The sequence below is a fragment of the Mauremys reevesii genome, linkage group 5 (genome assembly GCF_016161935.1).
Source record: "Mauremys reevesii isolate NIE-2019 linkage group 5, ASM1616193v1, whole genome shotgun sequence".
NCBI lineage: Eukaryota > Metazoa > Chordata > Testudines > Geoemydidae > Mauremys > Mauremys reevesii.
In genome coordinates, this window is record NC_052627.1 from 1,845,781 (window position 1) to 1,858,637 (window position 12,857).

Consider the following 12,857-nt stretch of genomic DNA (forward strand, 5'->3'; position numbering starts at 1 on the left):
GACTATATCAGGGTTCAAAAAAAGAACTATGTAAGTTCATGGAGGATAGGTCCATCAATGGCTATTAGCCAGAATGGGCAGAGATTGTGTCCCTAGCCTCTGTTTGCCAGAAGCTGGGAATGGGCAACAGAGGATGGATCACTTGATGATTACCTGTTCTATTCATTCCCTCTGGGGCACCTGGCATTGGCCACTGTTGGAAGACGGGATACTGGGCTAAATGGACTCTTGGTCTGACCCAGTACGGCCATTCTTATATGCTTATACTCTTTTTTAATGGGTCTTAATTTTAATTGCTTAAATAGCTTGTTCTACCAAGATTCAGAAGGGTTCAGTTATTGACAACAACCCTTAACATTTAAAATACGGATTGTGGAAGTAAAACACTAGATTTTTTAACGTTTCTAGATATTGCAATTCAAAGATATTTAAAATTTTTCTATTAAAAAGTTACTTGCTTCATTTAAGCAAACATTAATCACATTGATGCCTGTAAAGGTCTGTCAGCATATTTTAACAAACGAAGCAACATTCTAGTAGCAAACACCAGGCACTCTGCAATGGTAAGGGCAAGGGATATTTTCCCTATGAATAAAGTGGGCCAGATTCTTGGCTAGTGTAAATCAGCATAACTCCATTTGCTTCAGTGGAGCTGTGCCTATTTACCCCAGCTGCAGAACTGGGTCAGCAGTTTTTTTTGTTTGTTTGTTTGTTTTTAAGTGTAATAAAAGACATTGCATTGAAAATACTTTTAAGAACAGTAAGAATTTAAAACACATGTTTTTCAGTCTGAAATACCTATTTACTGGATTAACTCAAACTCTTCAGAGTGTGATGTACAATCGCATGTGATGGATGTTCTAATCTACATATATTGAGAAAATTCCAACAAATACTTAAAAATAGCCACCAAAGTCTGTAAGCCTAGAAAGCTAGACAAATCTGTGTCTGGTAATGTGAATGTCTAACATCATAAATCATGAAACCCTAAGGACATTAAGCACAGAAATTAAGTAGCCAGATGCACATTATGTAATTTACATTAACATATCCTAAAAGTCTTGCCAGCATTCTGCCTGTTGTACATGCTCTTCCCTTCCCCTAATTCCAAATAACCCTTATTTTCTTTCATTCAGCATCCCTAATAAATAAAACTCCAGCCAAGCCGAACAATGCAATGTTTAAGTTTAGCACTAACTGAATTTTCTTATCTCATTAATACACTGTCAGCTTTAACTGACAAGGTATTATGGCCTATGAGAGCTAACTTCCTCTACTGAAGAATCCCTCCTCTCCCCCAAATGGGATAGCCACACCATGTAATGCAGTGGCTCTCAAACTTTTGTACTGATGACCCCTGTCCCACAGCAAGCCTCTGAGTGCAACCCCCCCTTATACATTAAACACACTTTTTAAAAGTATTTAACACTATTATAAAAGATGGAGGCGAAGAGGGGTTTAGAGGTGGAAGCTGACAGCTCGCGACCCCCAGTTCGAGAACCTCTGGTATAGTGTAGAGATAGTAAATGATCCTCTGTTCCTTTAGCTATTTTATTAACAGTCTAAAATGGTACATTTTGTTATTATTGAAGATTCTACCATCTCATTTTCTATACAATACAGTATCTGACATTTAAAAGAAAAGGCATGCTCGAAATCGATGGTCCACTGCCTCTGTCCATCTGTCACAACTGGCAGTATCAAGTATGGCAGCATTTAATTTCATGGTGAAAACACATCATTTAGAATTCAGCTCTATACTCTGTCCTGGTTTATATATCTGCATTTCAGTGTTCACATTTACCTCTCTAAAACTGTAAAAATATTAAATAGATATTAACTTACTTTCCGCCCATCACTTGCATGGCAGTTCACATTTAAAGGAGTCAATAAAGCCATTAGTTTTTCTTCATTACCGCTCCTGTAAGGGCAGGGGGGGAAAAGACATGTCCCTTTGTAAAAGATTTGATAAGAAGTTTCATATTAATGTAGTGTATATTGCTATTCTTCAAAGCAGAGTGAAAAATATATAAAATTTGCTAAATATCTCACAAGTGTTTTAAAACTGTTGATAAAATACAGAATATTCTTTTATTTGCTATTAAATCCACAGTAGTTCATGCAAAAAAAGTCTTAATATCTCTTTCTTCAGCCTTATAATAGGATCTTTCCTTTAGCCCGTTTTACTGATCTGCTGAAAGCCATTTTCTGAATTAGTAGTTAACTTATTCTTCAGATCACATGCCAAATACCAGTATATATTGCTAAAAATAACATTTTAAAATGTTAGTGAAAGGGAAAATACAGTGTAAAAATAACGGTTTTACAAGCTGTCAGCAAGACAACAAAGGATAAAATAATTTCTAGAATATTAGACTGAACTTTACACCTTTCGCTCTTGCTTTTCTAGGCTGTGTTTTGGTAGGAAACATTTTGAAAATAAAGCTTTCAGGTGGTGAAACAAAAATGGAAATACTCCAACAATATGTAATTTGCACCTAAAAAGGACAATCACTAAATGGTAAATAGGATTTCTAGCAGCTTAAGGCAAGAACACAATTAATATTAACCTTATAAGCATCATGTTGGGGGATTTCAATTAAACAAATAGACTTTTCTATTTATAACAGACTGTAAAGTCCAAAGAGATTTATTCTAACAAACTGGTTTACCTGCATCATTTCATAGAAGGCAATGCAAAACATTACAGTTTATAAAAGCCCCTTTTCCTCATCTCTTCCCATCTCCAAAATATGCTTTGTATTCTAAGCAGCACTTACCTAGCAGCTTCCAGGAGTTCGTCCTTCTTGTATTCACCTAAATGATTGCAAAATATCATGCTGTTAGCATTTGGCAGAAGACAGATTAAGAAATACAATAGGAAGCAAATACAGAATTAAAATAGAGAAGAGGAGGAAAAAAAAAAAGCCCACACCCCGCTGGGTGATGAAGCTGTGACGTTAGCCAGCTTGTGAAGGCAGCATCACCAGTGCCTTGGAGACGGGCAGCAAATTGACATAGCTTCTTATCCAATCCTCAGATGAAATAGCTTTCTTCAGACAACCAATGAATGCTAAATCTTGTGTCCAGAAACACATTCCCTCTGATAACAGTATGCCAGCTGAAGACAATGTCCCCTCCCCCACTTTCCCATTCAGAATGGCACAGTATACTTCTGAAGCATTAATAAATTCTGAGACAAAAGCAAGGCATTATGGCTCTTAGAAACTGGTAATTTGTACCTGTTAAAGGCAGTTTATTTTTGAAGTTCAGTATTATTATTCAATGTCCTTACAAACGGCAATGGCTCATAATGGCTTATGAAATCCCAAAAATCAGAACTTCTGAAACCTTTTCTAGACTTCAGGAAAACCATATACTTTTAAATTATAAAATATACGCAAAAGGACACAAGCCCTCTGAAAGCTGCAGTTTCAAACTTGCATTTAATCGCAGTGAGCTTGTTCTTTTATTTTATATATATAAAATCACATGAATGGTTGTGGTACACTTCAAAAATTGAATCTCCTGAATATTTTAAGTGAAAAGAGCACACGGTGAAGATGAGCTGTTCTGGCACCTAACTGCAAATGAGATGACATTCAGTGAAGCTGAATCACAACCATACATGTTAAAGGCTGTTAAATCTAATTGAAGTTATATTCAGAATTAGGAAGTTCACTTTTTAACATCCTCAGCAAACCCTCTGAAAGTAGGACATTCCAGCAATGCTTAATGCAGGATTTGGAAAATGTCCTAGACTCCTAGTAGCCAGAAGATTAAAGCAACCACCCAAAGGCAGATATGAAAAAATGGGATATAGCATTCTCCTGCATGAGTGAGGTATGAAGGCAAGGCCCTGCTAAAAAGCCTACTACCACCTACATTTCTTTATATCAGCCTCTGGTGAAACTCCTGTTAACTTCAATGCAAGCAGTCAGACCCACACTAAGCATCTGCGAAAATGCCACCCTAAGCAGCTGATAAGTAGGAAGATGCCAATCAACGTCCCCTAGAAGAGTTGAGTTCTTTTTCTCCCTCCCCAACCCAGACCCTAAATGTTGGGAGGAGAAGTGCTTGGGTCATCTTTCCTTGTAAACGGCTTAGTGTCTACTTCTGCCATCACTTTTAGCTTTTCCAACCAGCATCAGAATGAAACTGACACAGTTCTTTACAGTTTCATGGCTGCCTATAGGATTCTGAATAGCAGCAGTGTAATGGTCTAGTTAATTACAAAATTAAAATCACCAGCAGAGGCACTAGAGCTAGCTGCCAGACTTAGAAAAACAAGATTAGATTCATTTTTGGAACATTCACAGAAACATGTTTGTAATGAAGATTTGAATGCTGCAAAAAACAATGGCTAAGTCTCCTTGCTGCTCTCCAAATTCACCCAGAGAAGTTTCCTAGTTACCACGGGTGATGTGATTTTTTTCAAGCCAGGACACAATATATGCCTCATTCTTAGCACAGTGTAAACAAAACACTGGGCATAATTACAGTACTTCTAATCAATGAAGAATCAAAAGCGACGATTGACTTCTAAATCAAATAATTAACATTTTGTTACACAAATAAAGCAACAATGACAAAAAATTCTGTCCACTAGAAAAATGTCTTCTTGTTGTTTATTATTATACATCATTTACATCAGAGAGATACTTACCAGCCCTAATCACACTGAGGGCCCACCTTGTAAATTGTGTGCTCTTAGTTTTGGTACAGTGCCTAGCAAAATGGAGCTCCAGTTTTGACTGATTTATAGTAGTATCCAAAGGCCCCAAAATTAAATAATATTTTGCTAGATGCTCTTCAAACATGAGCCCTAGCTCTATCCTAAAGAGCTTGAATTCCAAGAAATAGTTTTAACAGGGAGAAATCAAGGATTAGATAGCTCGGTTTAAAAACAAAAGGTGCTTTAACCTTAACTAAGTACATGAATTATTTTTAATAAAATCAGAGATATTTACAGGTAACAGGTCTTGATATCAAAACCAAGACAGATTCTTAAAATTTGTGACAGTTTTTCTGCAATAGGATATGCATTAGGAAAAAAAATCCTCTTTAAATGAGTGCAACTTCATTGTTCTAAGAAACTTATCTACTATGAATGGTATGCTTTGCAATGAACTATGATCCAAAAAAGATATAAGCACTTGCTACATCAATTTATATAAGAAAACCTGGACATAGACTGCACAATTTGGTCACATGTATATAATGATAAATGTGTTTGCAAAGTATTTTTTAAGACTATACATACTCATGTAATTAAACATTAAGGTTTGGAATTAAAATACAAAAATTCAGACCATCCACCTTGCATAATGATTTTTAAAAATTGTAAGAAATGGACAGACTTGGACCAAACTAACATTAACTTTGGGCAGGTTGAGATTTATGGCTTCATACAGTAATGCGCAATCCGGTAGAGATCGATTTATCGCGTCTAAGTCTGGATACGATAAATCGACTCTCGAGCGCTCTCCTGTCGACTCCTGTACTCCAGCATCGCGAGAGGCGTAGGCAGAGTCAATGGGAGTGGCAGCAGTCGACTCACTGCAGTGAAGACACCACAGTAAGTCGATCTAAGTACGTCGACTTCAGCTACATTATTCATGTGGCTGCAGTTGCGTAGCTTGGATTGATTCCCCCCTCCACCCCCCCAGTGTAGTAGATATAGTGTACTCTGAATTGCTCTTTCAAATTCCTTAGTAATTCTCAGCTTCCGAAGAGAGAAAAAGTCCTTCCAGGCACAGTGTCACTGCCGATGATTTTGACAGCAACGCTTTGGATGCAGTGAAGTGCACAAACCAAGGTTGAGAGTATTATGATGGCTAGATTCTGATAGTAAAGACAGGAATACAACTATAGCTAGACAAAATACAGTGCTGATCTCCAATAGGTGTCATCCTTACATCATTTCTACCCATACCAGTGGACTCAGCCTTTCATTATCACTAGAAAAAGACAAACTCAAAGCTTTCATAGCTAAACTCACTGAATCACCTGCTAGGTACCAAAACCCCAAATCGTTTCCCCGGCATTCCCAGATGACAAAAACTCCAGTTCTTTGCCAGGCTATCAAGAGTTCCATTTTCTTCACCGACATCTTCTGTTACATAATTATGACTTACAATACAAATATCTAAGTCATATTGAACTTTTGGGAGGCAGCATAAAGTAAATTGAATTATATTTCAAAATAAATTCAAGGAATAATGATCCAAACATATTATTTTATCTTGATATTTAATTCAGGCTTTTAATTACTTGAGGCATCCACAGAATTTTATAATTAAAGCAGAACTCAACACAAGAGTGCTGCAGAAACATGAGCCAGAACTTCTTGAATACAATTTAGTATCCACACCTTGGTGTCCAAAGACCACTATCTAATGGCAGCTTAAAACCATTTATTTTTAAATACCACATCCTAGAACAAAATGAATCAGTCTTCCAGAATATTTCATAGCCAAAACAATTTTAAACTTTTGAGGCAAACAATTAAAATTGCAGCTGCTAGCTGCAGAACTGCCTGTATGTATAGGATAAGACTGTAGTGCTCCCTGGTGCCTTTTAAGGTGTGTCCACACTAAGGGGAAAAATGTTTTGTTTTGTATTTTACTGCTCCTAACAGACTGTAAACATCTTAGGCTATGGCTACACTTGCACTTCAAAGCTGCGCGCAGCGCCGCAGCAAAGTGAAATCAAGCGCAGCGCCGCTGGAGAGCTGGGAGCCAGCTCTCCAGCGCCTCCACCTCCCACCTCCTGGGGCATTACAGCGTGCCGCGAGCCCGTGCTCAGCGCTGTGGCTTTGACCACACTGCTTGCAGCGCCAGAGAGATGTGCAGTCTGAGAGGGTGTTTTTGTGTGCAGCTGCTGCAGCGCTGCAACTTTGCAAGTGTAGCCATGGCCTTAGTGTGGACAAGGCAGTTGCAGTTTTAACATGTTAGCACTAGTGTTTACCTTTACTTGCTAACATAGCTAAAAACTACAAATGCCTTGACAACATTAGCATTATACCATGAGTTAGTTACCACGTTTTCCTACTGAAGAAAACCTCTTAGATTTTGTAAAAACATCCAGATAAAGACTAGCAACAGATCAGTTATTGATGAAACCAGGCAGTTACAGACAGTCAAAAAAACCAGCAATGAATGATGGAGAAAATAGATGGATTAAAATGTTTTTCTAGGAATTGAAAAATTAAGTGGGATTAAAAAAAACCATTAAATATGTATAATATGTTATTGCAACTATATACCACAACCATGCCATACATATTACTGAAAGCTTAGGCCACTTCTTCTCGTCAGATCTAGGCCCATGTATAAATCCCTATTTTAATTTTATACACAAAGATGAATACACTGTAAGACACCAGCTCACTAATATCTGAGAACAAGGATGAGGGAAAAAGAATCCTGTCAAATATTCAAAATAAAAATAAAATCCAATATATTTTTTCCCTTATGTTGATTTTAAATTTGAGTAGTTTTCTTTAAACTAAATCAAAGACTGAAATTCCAAATAATCGAAATTTCTGTATTATTGTACATATTTTAATGAGCGTGTATTTTTGAGACAGTCAAACAAAGATTCCGAGTTAAGCACGCAGACATAGGCCCCAATCCTGGAATGAGATCCATGCACATATAGCCCCAGGGAAATCAATTGCTCTTGTAGATTCAGGACCTTCCTTATTTCCCAAATCTGAGTTCTTGATTTTGTAATGTTGCAATAAAGATGACTTTGTTTTGTCTTTTAGCAGCATGGATTTGATCACTTCTGTGTGGTTTGTTACAGACATGCATATTATCTAATTGAGAATATAGAATGTGTTGGAGTTATAAAAGGATAAGATTTTTCAAACTTAGATGCCTAACGCTGGACTCCTCATTCCACAGTTAAGTGCTTTCCTGAATTAAGGGCTTTATTTACAAGCTTAAGCGCACACACAAATTAAATGAGTGCATAAAGTCCCAGTGACTGCTCCAAACAGGAATAATTTCCTGAGCCTGATTTAAAGAGCGGCTGAGCACCCAAGAGTGTTTACATGTATCAATGTGAGCTACTGCATGATAAGCCACTTTTGAAAATCATGGCCGCACTGAAATCAAAAGTTTTACTTTTGACTTCAAGAGGCCAGGATTTCACCCCAGGTCACTTATTTAGGAGTCTAAACACTGAGTAAGGAGTCTCACTTTAGACTCCTATTTTGGAAAATCTTGGTCTAAGATATTTATCAGTCAGAGTTTGGAATGGACACCATTCAAGAGAGCTGAAGCTACAAAGGAGTTATGCATATCATTCCGAAATAAGTGATGATAAAACTTTTACACAACTCGTGTATTTGGTATATCATATGTGACAAAGTATTATAGGAATTTTTCATGAAGTTTTAAAAAGATTTATTGGGACTATTATTTGTGTCTCTCTACCTGTAAATCAGTGTTCGTTACCATGAGTCCAAGAGCACAGAGCTTAGAGACGACATAACAATATGCACAAAAAAAATGGAAAAGGCAATAAACTTTAGAGTCTGATATTTCAGGATCTTGCAGATCTAGATGCAAGTAATGGGCAAATATACATGCAAAGTTCTTTTAATGAATGTTAGTTTCTTAAAACCTAATAAAAAATGGGAGCCATTACTGCCCTGACACAGATTACATGAGCTGGCTTTTAAAAAAAATTAAAATCTATTTTTTCCCCACAAAACCTCAAAGTTTATTCTCTCTGTAACCTCTTTCAGGGAGAAATGGAAAAGAGTCCACTAAAATATTTCCATTTCCCCATATGATTATCCCTGCTCTAAAGCAAAGAGAGTAAAATATAGCATTAAATCATGACAAGGTGTTTTAATAGTCCAGGAAGCATGAGGCTGTGGTAGTGTTCTAATACTACAAGGCTGAAAACTAGTGCTGTTGATTAATCGCAGTTCACTCACACAACTAACTCAAAGAAAGTAATCACAATTTAATCACTGTTAAATAATTGAATACCAAATGAAATTTATTAAATATTTTTGGATGTTTTTCTACATTTTCAAATATATTGATTTCAATTAAAACAAAGTAGACAGTGCTCACTTTATTTTTTTTTATTACACATTTTTAGTATTTTTCCTCATACAAGTACTGTACTGCAATTTCTTTATGGGGAAAGGGCAACTTACGAATGTAGACTTTTTTGTTACATAACTGCACTCAAAAACAAAATAATGCAAACATTTACAGCCTACAAGTCCATTCAGTCCTATTTCTTGTTCAGCCAATCCCCAAGACAAACAAGTTTGTTTACATTTACGGGAGATAAAGCTGTCCGCTTCTTATTTACGATGTCACCTGAAAGTGAGAACAGGTGTTCGCATGGCACTTTTGTAGTTGGCATTGCAAAGTATTAACCTGCCAGATATGCTAACCAGTCATATGCCTCTACATGCTTCGACCACCATTCCAGAGGATGTGCTTCCATGCTGATGATGCTCATTAAAAAAAAATACATTAATTAAATTTGTGGCTGAACTCCTTGGCGGAGAATTGTATGTCTCCTACTCTGTTTTACCCACATTCTGCCATATATTTCATGTTATAGCAGCCTCGGATGATGATCCAGCACATGCTGTGCTTTTTAAGAACATTTTCACTGCAGATTTGACAAAACACAAAGAAGGTACCAATGTGAGATTTCTAAAGATAGCTAGATCAGTCAACCCAAGCTTTAAGAATCTGAAGTGCCTTCCAAAATCTGAGAGGGATGAGATGTGGAGCATGCATTCAGAAGTTTTAAAAGAGCAACACTCCGATGCGGAAACTACAGAATCTGAACCACCAAAAAAGAAAAAATGGTTACTTACCTTTGTAACTGTTGTTCTTCGAGATGTGTTGCTCATATCCATTCCAGTTAGGTGTGTGCGCACCGCGTGCACGTTCGTCGGAAGATTTTTACCCTAGCAACCCCAGTGGGTCGGCTGAGCGCCCCCTGGAGTGGCGCCATAACGGCACCGCATATATACCTCAGCCGACCCACCCGACCCTCAGTTCCTTCTTGCCGGCTACTCCGACAGTGGGGAAGGAGGGTGGGTGTGGAATGGATATGAGCAACATCTCGAAGAACAACAGTTACAAAGGTAAGTAACCGTTTTTTCTTCTTCGAGTGATTGCTCATATCGATTCCAGTTAGGTGATTCCCAAGCCTTACCTAGGCGGAGGGGTCGGAGTGAGACGTGGCGGAATGCAGGACCGCAGAGCCAAAGGCTGCGTCATCTCTCGACTGTTGTACCAGAGCATAGTGAGAGGCGAAAGTATGAACCGATGACCAGGTCGCCGCTTGGCATATTTCTTGTATCGGGATGTGTGCCAGAAAGACAGCGGAGGACGCCTGGGCCCTGGTAGAGTGGGCGGTGAGATGGCCCAAAGGGACATTAGCCAAGTTATAACAGGTGCGTATGCACTCTGAGAGCCATGAGGAGATCCGCTGCGACGAGACAGGAAGACCTCGCATCCGGTCAGCAATTGCCACAAACAGTTGAGAGGATTTACGGAATGGTCTTGTCCGATCAACATAGAATGCCAACGCCCTACGAACATCAAGGGAGTGAAGTCGTTGCTCCCGCGAGGATGCGTGAGGTTTGGGAAAGAAGACCGGAAGGAAGATGTCTTGGTTATTGTGGAACGCAGACACTACCTTCGGGAGGAACGCTGGATGTGAACGTAGCTGCACCTTGTCCTTATGAAAAACGGTGTACAGTGGGTCCACCGTGAGCACTCGGAGCTCAGAGACCCGTCTGGCTGACGTGATAACTACCAGAAAGACCGTCTTCCAGGACAGGTACAGCAAGGAGCAGGTGGCCAACGGCTCAAAGGGTGGGGACATGAGCCTGTTGAGGACCAGATTGAGGTCCCAGGTAGGAGTCGGATGACGCACCTGGGGGTAGAGACGGTCAAGGCCCTTTCTGAATCGGGTAGTCAACGGATGAGAGAAAAGCGTATATCCTCCCTCACCGGGGTGGAAAGCGGAGCTGGCCGCTAAGTGCACCTTTAGAGAGGACAGTGCAAGGCCTTGCTGTTTCAGCGACCAGAGATAGTCAAGGACCATCGGGAGTGGAAGCTCCGAAGGAATAGTGTTGCGCGCTTGAGCCCAGCAAGCGAAGCGCTTCCACTTGGCCAGGTAGGTAGAGCGCGTGGAAGGCTTTCTGCTGCTCAATAAAACATGCTGCATGGGAGCAGAGCAGCGCAATTCCGACTGGTCTAGCCACACAGGAGCCACGCCGTGAGGTGGAGGGCCCGTCAGGTCTGGGTGCCGTGATCTTGGGTTATAAGATCCGGGTGAAGCGGCAGAGGAATTGGGCTGGCTACCGACAGACGGAGCAGCATGGTGAACCAGTGTTGCCTGAGTCACGCTGGCGCGATTAAAATGAGACGTGCTTTGTCCCGTTGGAGCTTCAGCAGGACTCTGTGGATGAGAGGGAATGGGGGAAAGGCGTAGAACAGATGACGAGTCCATGGAAGGAGAAACACGTCTGACAGAGAGCCCGGTGACAGGCCTTGAAAGGAGCAAAACTCTTGGCATTTGCGGTTTGATCGGGATGCAAACAGGTCTATCTGGGGAAATCCCCACTGTTGGAAAATGGCATGAGCGATGTCCGCTCTCAGCGACCACTCGTGGCAGAGAAAGGATCTGCTCAGGCGATCCGCAACGGTGTTCTTAACGCCGGGAAGGAACAACGCCACCAGATGTATCGAGTGGGCTATGCAAAATTCCCACAGTAGCATCGCCTCGTGGCAGAGGGGGGAAGAGCGGGTCCCGCCCTGCTTGTTGATATAGTACATGGCCGTTGTGTCTCAGTCTTTACGGACAACACAACGGCCACGGAGGCGAGTTTGGAACGTCTGGCATGCCAGGCACACTGCACGTAGCTCCCTGACGTCGATGTGCAGGTTCAACTCCTGCACCAACCAAAGGCCCTGAGTACGAAGATCGCCGAGATGAGCTCCCCATCCGAGGGACGAGGCGTCCGTCGTCAGGGAAAGGGAAGGTTGAGGAGGATGGAATGGGACCCCTGCACATACGTGTGATGGGGTCAGCCACCAGTCCAGGGATTGAAGGACGCTCGTTGGAATGCTGAGCAGGGTATCCAGAGGGTCCCTGTGCGGACGGTATAGCGAGTTGAGCCACAACTGGAGGGGGCGGAGGCGGAGCCTGGCATACGGAGTTACGGGCGTGCAAGCTGCCATGTGACCGAGGAGGCGGAGACAAGTGCGGGCCGAGGTCATACGAGAGGTCTGAAGGGCGCGAATTAGCTGTGTCAGGACCTGGAATCGTAGCTGAGGAAGGTAGGCTCTGGCTAGAGAAGAGTCCAGGGTCGCGCCAATAAAGTCCAACCTCTGAGTGGGTACTAAGGTGGACTCTCTACATTGAGAACCAGGCCCAGACGCGTGAATAAATCTTTGATCACTGCCACATGTTGCTGGACTGTGGCCTGCGAGTCCCCCCTGATAAGCCAGTCATCTAGGTAGGGAAAAACGCAGATGCTGCACCGACGGAGGTGGGCGGCGACAACGGCCATGCACTTCGTAAACACCCTTGGGGCCGTGGAGAGGCCGAAGGGGAGGAGCACAAATTGGAAGTGAAGGTGAGTGATTGTAAATCGGAGGAAACGTCTGTGTGGTGGAAAGATGGCGATATGAAAATAAGCATCCTTCATATCTAGGGCAGCATACCAGTCTCCCGGAGCCAATGTAGGAATAATAGTCCCCAGGGATACCATGCGGAACTTCAACTTCAGCATGTATTTGTTGAGGTCTCGCAGGTCGAGGATGGGCCGGAGGCCCCCTTTGGACTTGGGGATC

General features: G+C 41.2%; 1 protein-coding gene across 2 annotated transcripts in view; it reads right to left on the minus strand.

The window, feature by feature from the left end:
- Window positions 1-12,857, minus strand: part of TNKS (tankyrase) — a 332,035-nt gene that overhangs the window by 180,905 nt on the left and 138,273 nt on the right. For both annotated transcript variants that reach the window (XM_039540122.1, XM_039540123.1), the window contains exons 4-5: window positions 2,781-2,817; window positions 1,846-1,921 (exon numbers count right to left, since the gene is read on the minus strand). In XM_039540122.1, coding sequence (XP_039396056.1) covers window positions 1,846-1,921; window positions 2,781-2,817 — 113 coding nt within the window. The remainder of the gene's footprint in view (window positions 1-1,845; window positions 1,922-2,780; window positions 2,818-12,857) is intronic.